This window comes from Cuculus canorus, chromosome 2, assembly GCF_017976375.1.
Source record: "Cuculus canorus isolate bCucCan1 chromosome 2, bCucCan1.pri, whole genome shotgun sequence".
Classification (NCBI taxonomy): domain Eukaryota; kingdom Metazoa; phylum Chordata; class Aves; order Cuculiformes; family Cuculidae; genus Cuculus; species Cuculus canorus.
Genome location: NC_071402.1, coordinates 160,478,441 through 160,500,946, shown reverse-complemented (window position 1 = coordinate 160,500,946; position 22,506 = coordinate 160,478,441). Strand labels below are relative to the sequence as shown.

At 56.6% G+C, this 22,506-nt stretch overlaps 1 protein-coding gene across 2 annotated transcripts in view; it reads right to left on the bottom strand.

Moving 5' to 3' along the window:
- The window catches only part of PTPN23 (protein tyrosine phosphatase non-receptor type 23), a 38,332-nt gene extending 16,041 nt beyond the window's left edge, over positions 1 to 22,291 (bottom strand). For both annotated transcript variants that reach the window (XM_054057227.1, XM_054057228.1), the window contains exons 1-17: positions 22,127 to 22,291; positions 20,409 to 20,483; positions 17,306 to 17,433; positions 16,954 to 17,030; positions 14,085 to 14,134; positions 12,174 to 12,305; positions 11,725 to 11,805; positions 9,650 to 9,781; positions 9,358 to 9,405; positions 7,959 to 8,015; positions 7,422 to 7,480; positions 7,081 to 7,160; positions 5,689 to 5,803; positions 5,314 to 5,379; positions 4,892 to 5,037; positions 2,750 to 3,079; positions 1,860 to 2,014 (exon numbers count right to left, since the gene is read on the bottom strand). In XM_054057227.1, coding sequence (XP_053913202.1) covers positions 1,860 to 2,014; positions 2,750 to 3,079; positions 4,892 to 5,037; positions 5,314 to 5,379; positions 5,689 to 5,803; positions 7,081 to 7,160; positions 7,422 to 7,480; positions 7,959 to 8,015; positions 9,358 to 9,405; positions 9,650 to 9,781; positions 11,725 to 11,805; positions 12,174 to 12,305; positions 14,085 to 14,134; positions 16,954 to 17,030; positions 17,306 to 17,433; positions 20,409 to 20,483; positions 22,127 to 22,210 — 1,815 coding nt within the window. In that variant the 5' untranslated portion in view covers positions 22,211 to 22,291. The remainder of the gene's footprint in view (positions 1 to 1,859; positions 2,015 to 2,749; positions 3,080 to 4,891; positions 5,038 to 5,313; positions 5,380 to 5,688; positions 5,804 to 7,080; positions 7,161 to 7,421; positions 7,481 to 7,958; positions 8,016 to 9,357; positions 9,406 to 9,649; positions 9,782 to 11,724; positions 11,806 to 12,173; positions 12,306 to 14,084; positions 14,135 to 16,953; positions 17,031 to 17,305; positions 17,434 to 20,408; positions 20,484 to 22,126) is intronic.
- Positions 22,292 to 22,506: the final 215 nt, after the last annotated feature.

Sequence of the window (22,506 nt, the reverse complement as noted above, 5' to 3'; positions counted from 1 at the left end):
CGCGGTGGATGAAGCCCTGGAGGAGTGGGGACTCCACCACCGCTCTGAGGGACCTCTGTCAGAGCTTCAGAAGCCTTTGGGTGAAGGAACGCTTCTAATGAAGGTCCATCCACACCTCCTGTGGAGCCATTGAGGCCATTTCTGCTCATCCCATCTCTCGTTCCTCAGGAGAAGAACCCAACACCCACCTCACCACAACCTCCTCTCCAGGAGCTGCGGAGAACCATGAGGTCTCCCCTCATCTTCTCCAGGATAAACACCTCCAGGGCCCTCAGATGTTCCTCACAACCCTTGTTCTCCACCCTCTTCCCCACCTCCATTCCCTTCTCCAGACGTTCTCCACCCTCTTCCCCACCTCCATTCCCTTCTCCAAACGTTCTCCACCCTCTTCCCCACCTCCATTCCCTTCTCCAGACGTTCTCCAGACCCTTCTCCACCTCCATTCCCTTCTCCAGACCTTCTCCACCCCCTTCTCCACCTCCATTCCCTTCTCCAGACCTTCTCCACAGCCCCTTCTCCACCTCCATTCCCTTCTCCAGACGTTCTCCACAGCCCCTTCCCCACCTCCATTCCCTTCTCCAGACCTTCTCCACCCTCTTCCCCACCTCCATTCCCTTCTCCAGACGTTCTCCAACCCCTTCCCCACCTCCATTCCCTTCTCCAGATGTTCTCCACCCTCTTCCCCACCTCCATTCCCTTCTCCAGACGTTCTTCACCCTCTTCCCCACCTCCATTCCCTTCTCCAGACGTTCTCCACCCCCTTCTCCACCTCCATTCCCTTCTCCAGACGTTCTCCACCCTCTTCCCCACCTCCATTCCCTTCTCCAGACCTTCTCCACCCTCTTCCCCACCTCCATTCCCTTCTCCAGATGTTCTCCACAGCCCCTTCCCCACCTCCATTCCCTTCTCCAGACCTTCTCCACCCTCTTCCCCACCTCCATTCCCTTCTCCAGACCTTCTCCAGCCCCTTCCCCACCTCCATTCCCTTCTCCAGACCTTCTCCACCCTCTTCCCCACCTCCATTCCCTTCTCCGGACGTTCTCCACCCCCTTCTCCACCTCCATTCCCTTCTCCAGACCTTCTCCACCCCCTTCTCCACCTCCATTCCCTTCTCCAGACCTTCTCCACCCTCTTCCCCACCTCCATTCCCTTCTCCGGACCTTCTCCACCCTCTTCCCCACCTCCATTCCCTTCTCCACCCTCTTCCCCACCTCCATTCCCTTCTCCAGACGTTCTCCACCCTCTTCCCCACCTCCATTCCCTTCTCCGGACGTTCTCCACCCCCTTCTCCACCTCCATTCCCTTCTCCGGACGTTCTCCACCCTCTTCCCCACCTCCATTCCCTTCTCCAGACGTTCTCCACCCTCTTCCCCACCTCCATTCCCTTCTCCAGACCTTCTCCACCCCCTTCCCCACCTCCATTCCCTTCTCCAGACCCTCTCCACCCTCTTCCCACCTCCATTCCCTTCTCCAGACCTTCTCCAGCCCCTTCCCCACCTCCATTCCCTTCTCCAGACGTTCTCCACCCTCTTCCCCACCTCCATTCCCTTCTCCAGATGTTCTCCATCCTCTTCCCCACCTCCATTCCCTTCTCCAGACCTTCTCCACCCTCTTCCCCACCTCCATTCCCTTCTCCAGATGTTCTCCACCCTCTTCCCCACCTCCATTCCCTTCTCCAGACGTTCTCCACCCTCTTCCCCACCTCCATTCCCTTCTCCAGACCTTCTCCACCCTCTTCCCCACCTCCATTCCCTTCTCCAGATGTTCTCCATCCTCTTCCCCACCTCCATTCCCTTCTCCAGGTACGGAGCTCTCTCAGTTGGGACATTCGGCACTCGAATCCGGTGTCTCCCACTCACCTTCATCTCCGAGCGGTCGGTGGTGACCAAGGAGGTGGTGATATCGTCCTTTTGGATCATCTCCCGCAGCTGCTGCTCTAAGGACATCCGTTGGTCCCTCATCTCCTGCACCTTGGCCAGGATTCGCTTCAGGTTCTGCAGAACCTGTTTGTCATCTGGAAAACACGGATGGATGAGCGGCCGGGAAGGAATCCCACCAAGATTCCATGGCAGAACCTTCCCGGCACGCTCACCAGGACCACGAATGGTGGTGAGGAACCACGAATGGTGGTGAGGAACCACGAATGGTGGTGAGGAACCACGAATGGTGGTGAGGAACCACGAATGGTGGTGAGGAACCACGAATGGTGGTGAGAAACCACGAATGGTGGTGAGGAACCACGAATGGTGGTGAGGAACCACGAATGGTGGTGAGGAACCACGAATGGTGGTGAGGAAGCACGAATGGTGGTGAGGAAGCACAAATGGTGGTGGGGAACCACGAATGGTGGTGAGGAACCACAAATGGTGGTGAGGAACCACGAATGGTGGTGAGGAACCACGAATGGTGGTGAGGAACCACAAATGGTGGTGAGGAACCACAAATGGTGGTGAGAAACCACGAATGGTGGTGAGGAACCACGAATGGTGGTGAGGAACCACGAATGGTGGTGAGGAACCACGAATGGTGGTGAGGAACCCCCTGGAGGTAACACCACACCCCTACTGGGACACTTTTTGTCCCCCACGATCCACCACCACGAATGGTTTTGATGGGAACGCATCTCCACGTTGGTTTGGCAACGGATCACAGGGAGAAGGTGGCACAAAACCACCGTGGACACCACCAGGAGAAGGAGAAGGAGACCTTGGGGAGAAGATTGGCCCACCGAGAAGGTGGTATCTCTCACCTTCCGTCAAGGAGGGCGACGGTAGAGCGGCGCGGACCTCCTCCAGAGGACCGCTGAGCAGGCGGAGGTTACCGATGTGGAGGTTCATGGCCTTGTGGAGCTCGGTGTTGGTGAAGCTGGCCTTCTCGTGCACCTCCAGGTACTTGGAGCACTCCTTGCTGACCTCGGCCAACGCCGGCGATGGAGATGGTGGTGGTGGTGGAGAACCTTGGCCTGGGGGGATCTTCCCAAGTAGCTCCTGAAGCTTCCGTTCCTCAGCTTCGTCCTCTTCAAGAAGGTCTCGGATTTCCTTCAAGGAAGCTTCAACGTCGGTGAAGACCCCGGAGAGGACTGGAGGGGAGAAAAGAGAGAGGAGAATGGGGTGGACCATCACCAGGTGAAAGTTCTCCTGGACACCGCTTGAGATAAAGACGCCGGAAGGAGAAATCTGGTGGTGGGCAACCAGAGAAGGAGGACTTTGCAGACCAGACTGGATATTGGGGTCCCCCTCGGCAACAGCGGCCTTTGAGGGACCACCATCATCATCATCACCATCACCATCATCATCATCATCATCATCACCACCATCATCACCATCATCACCACCATCATCATCATCATCACCATCATCATCATCATCATCATCGTGGCCAGATGGTGAGACCCCATCTGGAGTCCCAGGTCCAGTTCTGAAAGCCCCACCAGAAGAAGGAGATGGAGCTGTTGGAATGGGCCCAGAGGAGACCATCATCATCATCACCACCATCATCATCACCACCATCATCACCACCATCATCATCATCAGAAGCATGGCCAGATGGTGAGACCCCATCTGGAGTCCCAGGTCCAGTTCTGGAAGCCCCACCAGAAGAAGGAGATGGAGCTGTTGGAATGGGCCCAGAGGAGACCATCATCATCATCATCACCATCATCATCATCATCATCGTGGCCAGATGGTGAGACCCCACCTGGAGTCCCAGGTCCAGTTCTGGAAGCCCCACCAGAAGAAGGAGATGATGGAGCTGTTGGAATGGGCCCAGAGAAGACCATGGAAGAGGACGCGAGGGGCTGGAGAACCTCTGCTCCGAGGATGGGCTGAGAGACACTTGGGGTCACTCAGCCTGGAGAAGGCTCCCAGGAGACCTCAGAGCAGCTTCCGGGGTTGAAAGGAGCTCCGGAAAAGCTGCGGAGAGGACCTTTCCCAAAGGTTCGGAGTGATGGGATGAGGAGGAACGGCTTTAAATTGGAAGGGGAAGATTGAAGGTAGATCTTAAGATGAAACTCTTCACAATGAGGGTGAGGAGGACCTGGAATGGGTTGTCCAAAGAAGTGGTGGCTGCTCCATCCCTGGAGGGGTTGAAGGCCACGTTGGATGGGGGTTGGATCCCCCTGATCCAGTGGGAGGTGTCCCTGCCCATGGCAGAGGGTGGAACTGGATGGGCTTTGAGGTTCCTTCAACCCAACCCATCCCATGGTTCTAAGGTACCATCAACGAGAACCCTCAGATCCCATCCCTGGAGGTGTTGAAGGCCACGTTGGATGGGGCTTGGAGCCCCTGATCCAGTGGGAGGTGTCCCTGCCCATGGCAGAAGGTGGAACTGGATGGGCTTTGAGGTCCCTTCCAACCCAAACCACTCTATGGTTCCATGTTTCTAACGTACCATCAACCAGAACCCCCAGATCCCATCCCTGGAGGTGATGAAGGCCACGTTGGATGGGGCTTGGATCCCTCTGATCCAGTGGGAGGTGTCCCTGCCCATGGCAAAGGGTGGACCTGGATGGGCTTTGAGGTCCCTTCCAACCCAAACCATTCCATGTTTCTAAGGTACCATCAACCTGAACCCCCCGATCCCATCCCTGGAGGTGTTGAAGGCCACGTTGGATGGGGTTTGGAGCCCCTGATCCAGCGGGAGGTGTCCCTGCCCATGGCAGAAGGTGGAACCGGATGGGCTTTGAGGTCCCTTCCAACCCAACCCATCCCACCATTCTATCACCTTCCTCAGAAACCCCCTTCAAGCGCTGAAAGGTCACCACAAGGTCTCCTCAGAACCTCAAGTTGAACAACCTCAACTCTCTCCTTCGTAATGGAAAAGGACACCGAGGCCGAGAGCCTCCTGGTGGCCCTCAGGAGCAGCTCAGATGTTTCTCCTGCGCTGTCCTTACCTTGCATGGACTGAACGAGGTTCTTGACGGTGTCCGGACGTACGCTGAGAGCGGCGCATTTCTCCATCAGGATGGAAGGGATGTGGTCGTACATCTCCAGGTTGTCCACGGTCTCCGGATCCAACTGCATGGAGTCCATGAATTGGCTACAGGCGAGAGGACAAAGTCCTTGAGCGGTGGTAGAACCTCCGTTCCATCTCACTCCAAGGAGATGGATGGAATCACCTAAGTAAGGCCATAGGGTGAAGTTGAGGACCAACTCGGGGATGGGGTTTGCCCCAAAATTGGTCAAACTGGGACTTGATGGAGGAGAACAGATGAAGGATGGTGGGAAATAGTGAGGAGATGGTTGGGACACCCCTTGGAAGGAGGACTCCATTCCTCCAGAGAGGTGGACTCGGTCAGGTAGGGTTCATACATACTCCAAGACTTCGTTCTTGGCTTCGATCTTGGCCATCACATCTCTCAGCAGCTTCGCTTTCTCCTCGCTGCGAGATGGGAGAAGAAGAAAAGCCTTCAGTGAAGAAACCACCATCATAAATCACAAACACTTTGAGCTCCGGAACATCTCCAGAACCTTTGTAGGAACGAGGTGGGCTCCATCCCCCAGGAGAGACTCTGGGAAGGAGTCAGACACCAGGAGGACTTGGGGACACTTCCCAAGGGTGGTGGCTCCGTTGTGGAGCCGATTGTGTCCCCTCAACCACACCGGGACATGGGCTCCTCGTTGAGTTGGTGCTCGAGATCTTCACCTCCAACCAGAACCGTTCCCACCAAGGCCACAACCCGGAACGAACCTGTACAAAGAAGAGGCCTCGTGGGCGGCCATCGGCACCAGTTTGGCAAATATATCGGGACCGGTGACAGCCGGATCCGTGGGATTGACGGGAAGGGCCTTCACCAAGGGGGCACCTGAAGGGGTCACAGAATCACAGAGACACCAGGTTGGAAAGGACCCATTGGATCATGGAGTCCAACCATTCCTAACACTCCCTAAACCATGTCCCTCAGCACTTCATCCACCGTTCCTTAAACACCTCCAGGGAAGGCGACTCCACCCCCTCCCTGGGCAGCTGTTCCAGTGCCGATGACTCTTTCCATGAAGAATCTTTTCCTGATGTCCAACCTGACCCTCTCCCGGTGGAGCTTCAGTCCATTCCCTCTTGTCCTGTCCTCTGTCACTCTGGAGAAGAGCCCAACATCCTCCTCTCCACAACCTCCTTTCAGGCAGTTGTAGAGCACAATAAGGTCTCCCCTCAGCCTCCTCTTCTCCAGCTGAACACCCCCAGGTCCCTCAGCCGCTCCTCATCAGATGTTCTCCAGCCCCTCACCAGCTTCGTTGCTCTTCTCTGGACACTCTCCAGAGCCTCAACATCCTTCTTGTGGTGAGGGGTCCAGAACTGAACACAGTACTCGAGGTGCGGTCTCACCAGTGCCGAGTACAGAGGGAGAATCCCCTCCCTGGCCCTGCTGGTGACCCCATTTCTGATCCAAGCCAAGATGCCATTGGCCTTCTTGGCCCCCTGGGCACACTGCTGGCTCATGGTCAGTTGGCTGTCAACCATCACCCCCAGGTCCTTCTCTTCCGTGCAGCTCTCCAGCCACTCTTCCCCCAGTCTGGAGCACTGCAGGACCCCCAAGTGCAGGACCCGGCATTTGGCCTCGTTGAACCTCATCCCGTTGGTCTCATCCCAGCGGTCCAACCTCTTCAGATCCCTTTGGAGCCTCCGTACCCTCCAGCAGATCCACACTTCCTCCCAGCTTAGTGTCACCTCCAAACTTGCTGAGGGTGCACTCAATGCCTTCATCCAGGTCATTGATGAAGACATTGGACAGAGCTGGACCAGCACCGAGCCCTGAGGAACCCCACTTGTGACCGCCCTCCAGCTGGAGGTAACTCCATTGACCACCACCCTCTGGGCCACCCAACCCGTTTTCCACCCAGGAGAGTGTGCGCCCATCCAGGCCCGAGGCTGACAGTTTCTGCAGAATGCTGTGAGGAACTGCGTCGAAGGCTTTACTGTGTCAAAGACAAAGAACCACACGCCTGAAACCTCCACGAGGAGGTGATTCTCCTCAAGGTTGGGTCCTTCAACTCAACACTTCCATCCTGGGAGATGCCACCAGGAGGGCAGAGGATGACAACCCGAAGCCGCACGGGTTGTCCACCTCGTGTGCCATCTCCTCACCTTTCACGGCCTGCAGGGTGTCCAGCGCGGGCACAGCTTCGTGGTAGATGAAGTCGTTGTCCTTCTTGGCCGAGTTGTACCTACGAAGAAGACGTGAGAGATGGGTGTTGGTGAGGAGCGGACAGCGATTTCGGCTCTCCGAGTTCCTTCCCAACGGGATCGAACCCAGAAAAGCTTTGGCTTTTGGGGCAAGAAGAACGATTTCTACTACAGCCGCACATTCCCACAGCCCCAAGAAGGGAAAAATGGGTGGCAAAGGACAGCGGGGACAACCTCTTGGGTTGCTGTGGCCACCGGGCACCAAACCACGAGGGTTCGAGGTGCCCCGTGCAGGGACTCACTTGCCACCGATGACATCCATGGTGAATCTCAGGGCTTCCTGGACAGTTTCCGGCTGACCCTGCAGGAAGGAAACCACGTGAGCAGACGCAGAGCATCTCCAGGTGTCCCTCCTCGTGCCCCACAAAGGTACGGAGATGCCTCCAGGAAACTCCAAACCCTCCATATTCCGGTTTCTCCACCACCGGGTTGGCCTCAGTTTCCCAAACACCGGAACCCAACACCAAAGGGGCAACCGTTGAGGTCTTCCAGAGCCGCCCATGTGCTCCTCAACCAAGAAAACCAACCCAGAAGTTGAGAAAACCTTGGGAAGACCAAACAGTGAGGAGCTACCGGAGCTTTGAGCTTGGATGGATGTCCCAAAGAGAAGCAAAGGGAGGAGTTGGGAAGTCAAAGTGGGTTTTAGAACCACCGGAAGGGGAAGGAAAGCTTGGAAATGGCCACCAAGAGTCATCTTCCCTCTCTGGTATCCCAGTGAGGTCAGGATGGTTCCATTGAAAATATCCAAAACCCTCTGAGCAGATGGAGAAGGAACGCACCTTCGCCAGCTTGATGGCTTCGTTGAGCTTATCCAGAGCGCTCTGGAAGTAGATGACCTGCAAAGAAACCGGGAATTATAGGAGAGTTTGGGATGGAAGGGATCTTAAAGGTCATCCATGGGCAGGGACACCTCCCACCGGATCAGGGGGATCCAAAGCCCATCCAACGTGGCCTTCAACACCTCCAGGGATGGGGCAGCCACAGCTTCTCTGGACAACCTCTTCCAGGGTCTCCTCACCCTCATATTGAAGGAATTCCTCCTTATGTTGAGTCTAATTCTGTCCCTCTCCAGTTTGTCCCCATCATAGAAGACTTTGGGTTGGAAGGACCTTAAAGCCCATCCAGTTCCAACCTCTACCATGGGCAGGGACACCTCCCACTGGATCAGGGGGATCCAAGGCCCATCCAACGTGGCCTTCAACACCTCCAGGGATGGGGCAGCCACCACTGCTCTGGGCAACCTGTGCCAGGGCCTCACCACCCTCATGGTGAAGAAATTCCTCCTCATGTCCAGTCTAACTCTGCCCCTCTCCAGTTTATCCCCATCGCCCCTCGTCCCATCCCCACACGCCTTTGGGAACAGCTTCTCCCCAACTTTCTTGGAGCCCCTTCAGGTTCTGGAAGGTCACTCTAAGGTCTCCCTGGAGCCTTCTCTTCTCCAGGCTGAACAACCCCAACTCTCTCAGCCTGTCCTCGCATGGGAGGTGCTCCAGCCCTCACATCATCCTTGGAGCCTCCTCTGGACCCGTTCCAACAGCTCCATCTCCTCCTTCCGCTGAGGATTCCAGAATTGGCCCCAATCCTCCAGATGAGGTCTCACGAGATAATGGGGTTTTGTCATATTTTATGGACCAGAGATGAAGACATGAAGTATCTCACAGCCCAGAAGGTCATCCATCTCCTGGGCTGCATCAAAAGTGGGACCAAGAGGGCGAGGGAGGCGATTCTGTCCCTCTGCTCTGGTGAGACCCCACCTGGTGTCCCGGGTCCAGTTGTGGAATCCTCAGCAGAAGGAGGACATGGAACTGTTGGAGGGGGTCCAGAGGAGGCCACGGAGATGATCAAAGGTCTGGAGCACCTCCTCTATGAAGAGACTCTGAGAGAGTTGAGGTTCTTCAGCTTGGAGAAGATTCCTGGGAGAACGTATTGTGGTCTTCCAATACTTAACGGGATCTTCTCCTCCTTCTTCTGTTGAGGATTCCAGAACTGGCCCCAATCCTCCAGCTGAGGTCTCCCCAGAGAGGAACAGAGGAGAAGAACCACCTCCCTTCCCTGGTGGCCACACCGCTTTGGATGTCCCCAAGGTGTGACAATCTCTTCCACGTCTCAATCCTCCCGAGACAGAACCCCGATGGGACCTCAGACGGGACAAGGTGGGCTTGAAACGGCGTTTCTTACCCTCTCCCCAAACTTCTGCTGCTCCTCAGCCTGTTTTCCCATGTGGAGCTGCAAGAAAAACCAGGCAACAACGGTGTCAGAGCTCCGTAAACCAACGGAGACCTCGGAAAAGGGGCGACAAAACCTCCTTGGACACCAGGAGGTCCACACCACCATGTCCACCACCAACCAGAACCCATCCGTTGCTTGGGTGGTGCCAAAAGGCGCTCCGTGGTGGGCGGGAAAGGCTCAAAAGATGGGAATAAAGGATGAGATCCCACCATGGGAGCCCCACCGTGGTGTCCTCACTTACGTGGGCCACAGCAGCGAAATAATAGATCTTCATCTGAACCAACTTCTTCCAATCCTTCTGGATCTTTCCCAGCAGCGAGGCCGTCTCCGTGTTTTCCAGCGCCCGGCAGGCTTCTTTGTAGTAATCCACCACCTAAAGAGAGCGGAATGAGCGCCTGGAAAGTTCTTTTCCCCCTCCGAAAGATCCAACGTGGAACCAAGAGGAAGAACGGGAAAGGAGGATCCACCAACACCGGGATCTGCTCAAAGCTTCGGATGAGCAAAACAACCAGCGAGGAACCCGAGGAGGAGTTTTGGAGCTACGGAGGAGGGACATCACGGTGATAAATCCGCTTCCCGCGGAGAGGGAGAATCAGGGAAGGGTTTGGGTTGGAAGGGATCTCAAAGCTCATCCAGTTCCCATTCCCTGCTATGGGCAGGGACACCTCCCACTGGATCAGGGGGCTCCAAGGCCCATCCAACGTGGCCTTCAACACCTCCAGGGATGGGATCTGGGGGTTCTGCTTGATGGCGAGTGAGAATCATGGAGCCATGGAATGGTTTGAGTTGGAAGGGACCTCAAAGCCCATCCAGTTCCAACCCCCTGCTATGGGCATTGACACCTCCCACTGGATCAGGGGCTCCAAGCCTCATCCAACGTGGCCTTCAACACCTCCAGGGATGGGATCTGGGGGTTCTCGTTGATGGCAAATTAGAATCATGGAACCATGGAATGGTTTGGGTTGGAAGGGACCTCAAAGCCCATCCAGTTCCACCCTCGGCCATGGGCAGGGACACCTCCCACTGGAGCAGGGGGATCCAAGGCCCATCCAACGTGGCCTTCAGCACCTCCAGGGATGGGATCTGGGGGTTCTCGTTGATGGTAAGTGAGAATCATGGAGCCATGGAATGGTTTGAGTTGGAAGGGACCTCAAAGCCCATCCAGTTCCAACCCCCTGCCATGATCAGGGACACCTCCCATTGGATCAGAGGGATCCAAAGCCCATCCAACGTGGCCTTCAACACCTCCAGGGATGGGATCTGGGGGTTCTCGTTGATGGTAAGTGAGAATCATGGAGCCATGGAATGGTTTGAGTTGGAAGGGACCTCAAAGCCCATCCAGTTCCACCCCCTGCTATGGGCAGGGACACCTCCCACTGGATCAGGCGCTCCAAAGCCCACCCAACGTGGCCTTCAACACCTCAAGGAATGGGATCTGGGGGTTCTTGTTAATGGCAAATTAGAATCATGGAGCCATGGAATGGGTTGGGTTGGAATGGAGCTCAAAGCCCATCCAGTTCCAACCCCTCTGCCATGGGCAGGGACACCTCCCACTGGATCAGGGGCTCCAAGGCCCATCCAACGTGGCCTTCAACCCCTCCAGGGATGGAGCAGCCACCGCCTCTCGAGGTAACCCGTTCCAGGACCTCCCCACCCTCACAGGAGAACATTTCTTCCAAAGATGTCATCCCCATCTCCCCTCTCTCTGCCTAAAACCGCTCTCCTCCTTCTGTCCCTTCACTCCTCGATCTGGAGCCCCTCTCCGGCTTTCCTGGAGCCCCTTCCAGTCCTGGAAGCTGCTCTGAGGTCTCCTCAGAGCCTTCTCCAGACTGAAGAACCCCAACTCTCTCAGCCTGTCCTCACAGCAGAGGTGCTCCAACCCTCACATCATCTCCGTGACCTTCTCTGGACCCGTTCCAACAGTTCCACGTCCTCCTGATGTTGAGGATTCCAGAACTGGACACACGTCCAGCTGAGGTCTCTCCAGAGAGGAGCAGAATTCCCTCCCTTCCCGCTGCTCCCACGGCTTTGGATGCAGCCCAGGACACGGTTGGTTTCTGGGCTGGGAGCGCCCATTTCCATCTCACGTGGAGCTTCTCCTCCTCAGCACCTCAAGGTCTTCTCCTCAGGGCTGCTCTCAATCCATTCTCCATTGTGCTTGAGGTCACCAGGACCTTGTAGAACCTCCTGAAGATCTCACAGCCCCACCTCTCCAGCTCCTTCTGGATAACATCCCACCCCTCTGGAGTACCTCACCTTCTCCTTTGAGGACCTGCGGGTTGGGTTTGCGTCCAACCAGCCTGGCCTGGTGCTCACCTGAGCGCTGATCCGGGCCACGAGGAAACTCTTCCTATTGTCCAGCATGGACTTTTCCAGGAGACATTCCTGCGCTTGGCCCTGCCGGAAGCAAGAAGAGAATCATTCCTTTTCCCCTCACACCTCGGAAAACCGCTGGTGTCCACGCCAGCTCCAACTCCCATCCTTGAGTGGTCAACAGAGGACGGTGAACGTGAGCTCCAAGGGACGCCCAAACATCCGGGGACAACCAGAGCAGCCCAGAACCTTCTCTTCCAAAGTCTCCTTCCTTTCTGCAGCCCCTCTTGCCCACGGCAACCTGGACAACCCCCAACCCACCTCCACTGGGGTCTCATCTTGCCCACCTCCGAGCCCTCGGACTCGGCCAGGAGCATCCGGCATCGCTTTCCCAACCAATTTCCAAGGAACCATCCCGGTGCCACCAGTAGAAGCAGAACCCGGTTTCTCACCAGCATGAGGTTGATGTTGAGGTTGAGGATCTGGTGGCTCATGTCTACGCTGTAGGAGTGAGGGAAGTGATCTCGCAAGTAGGTAAACGCTCCGGCGGCGCATTGGAAATGAGTGCAGGAGACCTTCATGCCCTGAAAGGACATCAAAGGTTGTGGAGATATGGAGAGACCGGGGAAAAAGCAGTGACCTCCTTTCAAATAGAGGGGGTTTTAGGGTGGTAAACTCCACCCTATGTGTCCTCCAGGACAACAAAAAGCAGCCGTCGCGAGGTTGGAGTGAGGTTCTGGAGCTTCAAATGGTGCTCGTCAAGAACCATGAAGCAGATCATGGAATGTCTTGGTTGGAAAAGATCTTGGAGATCATTTGAGTCCAACCATCCCTGTCCATGACTCAACCGGATCTCCAAGCACCTCATCTGCCTGGATTTGAAACCCCACCAGGGATGGGGACTCCACCACCTCTGCCACGGCCGGAGAGCCCTTTCCATGAAGAAATTTCTCCTGATGGCCAACCTGAACCTCCCCTGATGCAACTTGAGGCCATTCCATCTCATCTTATCCCTTGGGAGAAGAACCCAACACCCACCTCACCACAACCTCCTTTCCAGGAGCTGCGGAGAACCATGAGGTCTCCCCTCAGCCTCCTTTTCTCCAACTGAACACCCTCAGGTCATGGAATCGTTGGGTTGGAAAAGACCTTTGAGATCTTTGAGTCCAACCATCCCTGTCCAGGACTCAACCAGATCTGAGCACCTCATCTCCCCGTCTTTCAAACCCCTCCAGGGATGGAGACTCCACCCTCTCCCTGGACAGCGTCGGCCAAAGCTTCACCGCTCCTTCTGGGAAGAGTATTCTTAGTATTCAACCTAAAACCCTTCCCTGGTGCAACTTGAGGTCATCTCCGCTCATCCCATCCCTGGGGAGAAGACACCACCACCCACCTCACCACAACCTCCTTTCCAGGAGCTGCAGAGAGCCATGAGGTCTCCCCTCCTCTTCTCCAGGATAAACACCTCCAGGGCCCTCAGATGTTCCTCACAACCCTTGTTCTCCACCCTCTTCCCCACCTCCATTCCCTTCTCCAGATGTTCTCCAGCTCCTCAAGGTGTTTCTTGGAGTGAAGGACCCAAAACTGACCCCAGGATTTGAGGTGTGGCCTCACCAGCGCCAAGTCCAGGTGGACAATCCCTTCCCTGCTCCTGTGGCCACCCCAGGGCTGATCCCAGCCAGGCTGTTGGTGGCCGCCTTGGCCACCTGGGCCACCGCTGGCTCGTGTTCAGCTCCTGTCAACCACCACCTCCAGGTCCTTCTCCTCCAGGCAGCTTTCCGGCCGCTCTTCCCCACACCTGGAGCTGCACGGGGTTGGTGTCCCCCAAGTGCAGGACTCTGGCCTGGTGGAACCTCATCCCGTTGGTCTCAACTCATGGCTCCACACCATCCGGATCCCTCTGCAGATCCTCCTCACCCTCCAGCAGACCAACAGTCCCACCCAGCTCGGTGGCATCCATGAACTATCACTAAGGAGAAGATCTCTCCTTTCCCGGATCTCAGTGCCGAGGGTGGAATTCAGCCCGGCCACCGAGCAGGGGTGGAAGCAACGAGGCCGGGAGGGACACGAGGAGATGGTGACCTCCTCGTAAGACTCCAGAGGTCCCAGCAAACATCCAGAATTGGTCTCAAGATCCTTGAAACCACCCAAGTTCTGCAGAAGTCCTCAATGCTACGGCCTCGCGGCTGTTAACCATTGACTAATTTGGGTTGGAAGGACCTTCAAGCTCATCTGGTTCCACCTCCGGCCATGGGAAGGGACACCTCCCACTGGATCAGGGGGATCCAAGGCCCATCCAACGTGGCCTTCAACACCTCCAGGGATGAGAGGAGAGAAAAGAGGGTGACCCAGGGGATCGTTACCTCCTCGGATACTCTCTTGTCCATAGCGCCCAGCATGGAGTGCAGCGCACCTGCGGAAAGAGAAAGCGGCTCAGCGGGATCCGAGGATTGACGACGGAGTGAGCAACAACCTCCGCTCCAACAGCCGTGTTCCATAGAACCATGGAATGCGGTTGGGTTGGAAAGGACCTCAAAGCCCATCCAGTTCCACCCCCTGCCATGGGCAGGGACACCTCCCATTGGCTCCGGTTGCTCCAAGCCTCATCCAACGTGGCCTTCAACACCTCCAGGAATGGGATCTGGGGGTTCTCATTGATGGCAAATTAGAATCATGGAGCCATGGAATGATTTGAGTTGGAAGGGATCTCAAAGCCCATCCAGTTCCACCCCTCTGCCATGGGCAGGGGCACCTCCCACTGGTTCAGGGTGATCCAAACCCCATCCAACGTGGCCTTCAACACCTCCAGGGATGGGATCTGGGAGTTCTCGTTGATGGCAAGTGAGAATCATGGAGCCATGGAATGGTTTGAGTAGGAAGGGACCTCAAAGCCCATCCAGTTCCACCCCCTGCCATGGGAAGGGACACTTCCCTTTGGATCAGGTTGCTCCAAGCCTCATCCAACGTGGCCTTCAACACCTCCAGGGATGGGATCTGGGAGTTCTCACTGATGGCAAATTAGAATCATGGAGCCATGGAATGATTTGAGTTGGAGGGGACCTCAAAGCCCATCCAGTTCCACCCTCTGCCATGGGCAGGGACACCTCCCATTGGCTCCGGTTGCTCCAAGCCTCATCCAACGTGGCCTTCAACACCTCCAGGGATGGGATCTGGGGGTTCTCATTGATGGCAAATTAGAATCATGGAGCTATGGAATGGTTTGGGTTGGAAGGGACCTCAAAGCCCATCCAGTTCCACCCCCTGCCATGGGCAGGGACACCTCCCACTGGTTCAGGGTGATCCAAACCCCATCCAACGTGGCCTTCAACACCTCCAGGAATGCGATCTGGGAGTTCTCGTTGATGGTAAGTGAGAATCATGGAGCCATGGAATGATTTGAGTAGGAAGGGACCTCAAAGCCCATCCAGTTCCACCCCCTGCCACAAGCAGGGACACCTCCCATTGGATCAGGTTGCTCAAAGCCTCATCCAACGTGGCCTTCAACACCTCCAGCGATGGGGCAGCCACCACTTCTCTGGGCAACCTGGGCCAGGGCCTCACCACTCTCATCATGAAGAATTTCTTCCCAAGATCTCACCTCGATCTCCCCTCTTTGAGCTTCAAACTATTCCCCTCATCCTATTCCTGATCCGGAGCCCCTTCTCAGCTTTCCTGGAGCCCCTTTCAGCCCTGGAAGCTGCTCTGAGGTCTCCTCGGAGCCTTCTCCAGGCTGAACAACCCCAACTCTCTCTCAGCCTGTTCTCACAGCAGAGGTCCTCCAGCCCTCACATCATCTCCGTGGCCTCCTCTGGACTCACTCCAACAGATTTATGTCCTTCTGATGTTGGAGCTTCCAGAACGGGACCCACCGCTCCAGGTGTCCACTGCCCCAGAGCAGACAGAGGTGGAGAATGTCCTCTCCTGACCTTCTCATCAGCCTCTTGGGTGCAACCTCTGAGGGAGACACAGAGCAGTGAGCAACCACGGCTCTCTTGGACCATGAGGAAAATAGAGGCGGCTTCCGGCAAAAGCCAAATTCAGCTCCTCGTGGAGCTCCGATACGGAGCAACCGGCACAGGGGAGGGAAAAGATGTCCCAACAGGCTGAGTCGGGGCTGCTGGTGGGACCAGGAAGGCTCGGATGCCACCCGGATGCTCCAAGGAATCATAGAATCATAGAATAGTTTGGGTTGGAAGGGACCTTAAAGATCATCCGGTTCCATCCCTGGCCACGGGGAGGGACATCTCCCACGGGATCAGGTGCCCAAGGAAAGCCGAGCGCGGAGCAAAGGCCTGGAAGAGCAGAGGGACAGCCCTCAGCGAGGCTGCAGATGACCCCAAGAAGAGTGGTGGAGTCACACCAGAAGGACAGAGTGTCGCTCAGAGGGACCTGGACAGGGTGGAGAAGTGGGGCTGGAGAACCTCATGAGGGTCAACCAGGCCAAGGGCAAGGTCCTACCCCTGGGTTGGGGCAATCCATGGTTTCAATACAGGATGGGGGATGATGGGATGGAGAGCAGCACTGAGGAGAAGGACTTGGGGTGCTGGGGAGGAGAAGCTCAACAGGAGCCCCAACGTGCGCTCCCAGCCCAGAAACCACCCGTGTCCTGGGCTGCATCCAGAGCAGCGTGGCCAGCAGGGACGGAGGGGATTCTGCCCCTCTGCTCCTCTCCTGGAGACCTCAGCTGGACCATTGTGTCCAGTTCTGGAATCCTCACCAGAAGGAGGAGATGGAGCTGTTGGAAGGGGTCCAGAGGAGGCTCCAAGGATGATGCGAGGGCTGGAGCACCTCCCATCCGAGGACAGGCTGAGAGAGTTGGGGTTGTTCAGCCTGGAGAAGAGAAGGCTCTGAGGAGACCTTAGAGTGACCTTCCAGAACCTGAAGGGGCTCCAAGAAAGCTGTGGAGGAGCTGTTCCCAAAGGCGTGTGGGGATGGGACGAGGGGGAATGGGGATAAACTGGAGAGGGGTAGAGTTAAACTGGACATGAGGAGGAATTTCTTCACCATGAGAGTGGTGACGCCCTGGAAGAAGTTGTCCAGGGAAGCTGTGGCTGCCCCATCCCTGGAGGTGTTGAAGGCCACGTTGGATGGGCCTTGGAGCCCCTGATCCAGTGGGAGACGTCCCTGCCCACGGCAGAGGGGTGGAATTGGATGATCTGTGAGGTCCCTTCCCACCCAAACCCTTCTACGGTCCCTCAGGCTAAGAGGACAGTCGGCCCCCCAAGCCCTTACCCAGGTTGTAGAGGATGCACGCCTGCTCGTACTTGATGTCCTCATGGGTCACTGTCTTCCCGGAGAAGATCTCGGTCCTGCGAGGAGAGAAACGCGGTTACCAGCTGTTCCCGTGCCAGGAAAAAAAGACTTCCTAGGAGACATTTAGAGGTTCAGAGAAGTTCTCTCCCAGCTTGGTGTCACCCTGTCCACGGAATCACGGTGCCGGCGGCGCTGGGTGCTGGTGGGATGGTATCTCCTCAGCGTGTGAGCTCGGTTTGGCTGTGGCAGCACCGTAGGCAGCGCTCCGGCACGCAGCCAAACCCCCTCCCACCCCCGGCGTCGGCAAGAAAAGGTCTTTCTTTCTCCATACCACGCGATGGGTACGGCCGCCTCCTGCTCGGCGCCCATGGGGATGCGGCTCTGGAGGTAGTGGAGTTGGCCGAAGTATTTCCGGAGGGTACTGCAGCCCTCGAAGTCTCGCGGTACGTTGACGGCACTCTGGAAAAGGAGAAAGGAAGAGGAAAAGGTTGCTCCGGGGACACGACGGCGCTCGTGGCTCACCTGCCTGGGGTGGCATGGACAGAGGTGGGAATGGGACAGAGGTTGGGATTGGCCGACTCCGGTATCGGAGGAGTAAAGCCCTACGGAAGGCAACCAGAAAAACAGGTTGGTCTGCCTGGAAAATGAAGCCGGAGAGAGCCGGATTCTGGCTCCGGAGCAACCGGTTCGGGGAGGAAATCTTTCCCCGACTCCATCTCCCAAGGGTGAAAGAAAGGCGAGGAATTTGGGAGCGACCAGAAAGGGACCTGCTGCTCCAGCCAGAATGAAGGGAAGAGCAGGAGAACCTGGAAGGGTTTCCCAACTTCCCACTTCAAGGTTAAATCCAAGGGCAGAGGGAAGAGCAGGAGAACCTGGAAGGGTTTCCCAACTTCCCACTTCAAGGTTAAATCCAAGGGCAGAGGGAAGAGCAGGAGAACCTGGAAGGGATTTCCAACTTCCCAGTTCAACGTTAAACCCAAGAGTAGAGGGAAGAGCAGGAGAACCTGGAAGGGATTCCCAACTTCCCAGTTCAACGTTAAACCCAAGGGCAGAGGGAAGAGCAGGAGAACCTGGAAGGGTTTCCCACCCTCCCAGTTCAACGTTAAGCCCAAGGACAGAGGGAAGAGCAGGAGAATCTGGAAGGGTTTCCCAACTTCCCAGTTCAACGTTAAACCCAAGGACAAAGGGAAGAGCAGGAGAACCTGGAAGGGATTCCCTACTTCCCAGTTCAACGTTAAGTCCAAGGGCAGAGGGAAGAGCAGGAGAACCTGGAAGGGTTTCCCAACTTCTCAGTTGAACGTCAAACCCAAGAGGAGAGGGAAGAGCAGGAGAACCTGGAAGGGATTCCCAACTTCCCAGTTCAACGTTAAACCCAAGGACAAAGGGAAGAGCAGGAGAACCTGGAAGGGTTTTCCAACTTCCCAGTTCAATGTTAAGGTCAAGAGTAGAGGGAAGAGCAGGAGAACCTGGAAGGGATTCCCAACTTCCCAGTTCAACGTTAAGTCCAAGAGTAGAGGGAAGAGCAGGAGAACGGGGAAGGGTTTTCCAACTTCCCAGTTCAATGTTAAGCCCAAGAGTAGAGGGAAGAGCAGGAGAACCTGGAAGGGTTTCCCAACTTCCCAGTTCAATGTTAAGCCCAAGAGTAGAGGGAAGAGCAGGAGAACCTGGAAGGGTTTCCCAACTTCCCAGTTCAATGTTAAGCCCAAGGGCAGAGGGAAGAGCAGGAGAACCTGGAAGGGTTTCCCAACTTCCCAGTTCAATGTTAAGCCCAAGGGCAGAGGGAAGAGCAGGAGAACCTGGAAGGGTTTCCCAACTTCCCAGTTCAATGTTAAGCCCAAGGGCAGAGAGAAGAGCAGGAGAACCTGGAAGGGTTTCCAAACTTCCCAGTTCAACGTTAAGCTCAAAGACAGAGGGAAGAGCAGGAGAACCTGGAAGGGATTCCCAACCTCTCAGTTCAAAGTTAAGCCCAAGGGCAGAGGGAAGAGCAGGAGAACCTGGAAGGGATTCCCAACTTCCCAGTTCAACGTTAAGCCCAAGAGTAGAGGGAAGAGCAGGAGCACCTGGAAGGGTTTCCAAACTTCCCAGTTCAATGTTAAACCCAAGGACAGAGGGAAGAGCAGGAGAACCTGGAAGGGTTTCCCAACTTTCCAGTTCAACGTTAAGTCCAAGAGTAGAGGGAAGAGCAGGAGAACCTGGAAGGGATTCCCAACTTCCCAGTTCAATGTTAAACCCAAGAGTAGAGGGAAGAGCAGGAGAACCTGGAAGGGTTTCCCAACCTCTCAGTTCAACGTTAAGCTCAAGGGCAGAGGGAAGAGCAGGAGAACCTGGAAGGGATTCCCACCATCTCAGTTCAACGTTAAACCCAAGGGCAGAGGGAAGAGCAGGAGAACCTGGAAGGGATTCCCAACTTCCCAGTTCAACGTTAAACCCAAGAGCAGAGGGAAGAGCAGGAGAACCTGGAAGGGTTTCCAAACTTCTCAGTTGAACGTCAAACCCAAGAGCAGAGGGAAGAGCAGGAGAACCTGGAAGGGTTTCCCACCTTCCCAGTTCAACGTTAAGCCCAAGGGCAGAGGGAAGAGCAGGAGAACCCGGAAGGGTTTCCCAACTTCTCAGTTCAAGGTTAAACCCAAGAGTAGAGGGAAGAGCAGGAGAACCTGGAAGGGATTCCCAACCTCTCAGTTCAACGTTAAGCTCAAGGGCAGAGGGAAGAGCAGAAGAACCTGGAAGGGTTTCCCACCCTCCCAGTTCCAGGTTCAGCCCAAGGGCAGAAGTCGGAACCCCCTGGACCCTGGAATGAGGGCATTTAAGCAGCCACCACTGCTTTGGAGACGCCGGTGAGATGACAGTGGTGCCACCACCACGCGTTGCCCCACTCCACCCTGAACACCAAGCTTAGAGCCCCACTGCAAATCCTGTGGCACCAACCAACACTCATCCCGGCTCATTCCTGGTGGTTTCCAGGTGGTTTCGCATTCCTGGTTTCCACTACCGGTTGTCTGGAGCTCAAGGATGCCTCCAACCTTGCTTGGTGGCCCCAAAATTGGTGACCCCAGGGACTGGCACAAGCGTTTGGGCTCCAGAGCCGGGAGGAAAGGGATGATTTCTTCCCTGAGAAGACCTCAGGCACCATCGCAAATGGACAAAGCGATTCCTTCCACTTCTATTCAACACAATCCTCCCACCAAATTCAGGGAAGCGGATCCGGCAGAGCCCCTCACGCGCTCCTCGGAACCACCTGGAGAGCCCAGGACACCACCTGGGTGCCAAAAGCCACATCCATGGGCCACCACTGAGGACAAAGAAGCCACCAGAGCAGCCCTTCAGCACAACTCCCGGCACAGGGAGGAGATGGGAGCTGGTGGACACGTCCTTGAGGAGCAGCTCCCCCGGTTTGGCTTTGGCAGAGGAGCGATTCCAAAGGGAGCTCTCCTTACCTGCCGGAGCAGCTCCAGCTTCCGTAGCTCCTCGTTGTAGTTCTCTGGGTTCTCTCCATAGTTCTTGAGGACAAACTGGAAGAGGAAGAGAGCGGTGAGAACCTGGTCTTGACTAACTCCAAAGCCATCTTCCCCGTGCCAGAGGTACAGCTACTGGGAAGCCCAGGAGAAGCCCTCACGGCAGGTCTGGAAGCGCGTGCTGGCTTGGATTGGGTTGGAAGAGACCTTAAAGATCATCCAGTTCCAACTCCTGCCATGGGCAGGGACACCTCCCACTGGATCAGGGGCTCCAAGCCCCATCCAACGTGGCCTTCAACACCTCCAGGGATGGGGCAGCCACAGCTTCTCTGGACAACCTTTTCCAGGGCCTCACCACTCTCATGGGGAAGAAATTCCTCCTCATGTCCAGTCTAACTCTGCCCCTCTCCAGTTTATCCCCATCGCCCCTCGTCCCATCCCCACACGCCTTTGGGAACAGCCCCTCTCCAGCTTTCTTGGAGCCCCTTCAGGTTCTGGAGGGTCACTCTAAGGTCTCCTGGGAGCCTTCTCTTCTCCAGGCTGAACAACCCCAACTCTCTCAGCCTCTCCTCGGATGGGAGGTTCTCCAGCCCTCGCATCATCCTTGGAGCCTCCTCTGGACCCATTCCAACAGCTCCATCTCCTCCTTCTGGTGAGGATTCCAGAACTGGACACAATATTCCAGCTGAGGTCTCCAGGAGAGGAGCAGAGGGGCAGAATCCCCTCTGTCCCTGCTGGCCACGCTGCTCTGGATGCAGCCCAGGACACGGTGGTTTCTGGGCCGGGAGCACACGTTGCCGGATTTGAGCCCCGCTGGGATGACGATGCCATCCATGGGCAAACACGGCGCTTCCTGACCACGGGCACCATGGGATCCTCCAAAGCTCTGGGCAGGAACACATCCAACCCCAAAACCCCTTCCCCACCCCCTCAATCCCTCTCCTCCTCAGAGAGACCCCAAAAACTACTCCCCATCCGCCCAATCCCTCTCCTCCTCCTCACAGAGACCGCAAAACCCCCTCCCCACCCCCTCAATCCCTCTCCTCCATACAGAGACCCCAAAATCCCCTCCCCACCCCCTCAATCCCTCTCCTCCTCCTCACAGAGACCCCAAAACCCACCCCCCACCCCCTCAATTCCTCTCCTCCTCCTCACAGAGACCCCAAAACCCCCTCCGCACCCCCTTAATCCCTCTCCTCCTCCTCACAGAGACCCCAAAACCCCCTCCGCACCCCCAATCCCTCTCCTCCTCACAGAGACCCCAAAAACCCCCTCCGCACCCCCTCAATTCCTCTCCTCCTCCTCACAGACCCCAAAAGCCCCTCCTCACCCCCTCAATCCCTCTCCTCCTCCTCAGAGACCCCAAAAACCCCCTCCCTGACTCCTCAATCCCTCTTCCTCCTCACAGAGACCCCAAAATCCCCTCCCCACCCCCTCAATCCCTCTCCTCCTCCTCAGAGACCCCAAAAACCCCTCCTCAACGCCTCAATCCCTCTCCTCCTCCTCACAGAGACCCCAAAACCCCCTCCGCACCCCCTCAATCCTTCTCCTCCTCCTCACAGAGACCCCAAACCCCCCTCCGCACCCCCTCAATCCTTCTCCTCCTCCTCACAGAGACCCCAAACCCCCCTCCGCACCCCCTCAATCCCTCTTCCCCCTCCCAGAGGCCCCGATTCCCCCCCGTTCCCCCCGTCCCCCACCTTCTTGACGGCTCCGTTGAAGGCGAACTCTCCGGCCTCCTTGAGGTCGAGCCAGATCATGGGCATTCGGGGCACGGCCTCCATCCCGGCCCGCGCCCCTCGCAGCCGCCGCCCGGCCCCGCCGGAAGCGCCCGCGCCGCTACGAGGAAAACCGAGTCCGCCCGAGTCACTTCCGGCGGCGCCCTAGCTACTTCCGGTGGCGCCCTAGCCATCTACCGGCGCCCGCTCGCTGCTCCAGTCCGCCAAGCGCCGCCTGTGGGAGGGGAGGGGCTGAGGGGGATATGGGGACGTGGGGGCACTGGGGACATGGGGACACTGGGGAGATGGGGGCAATGGGGAGATGGGGATATGGGGACATGGGGACACTGGGGATATGGGGA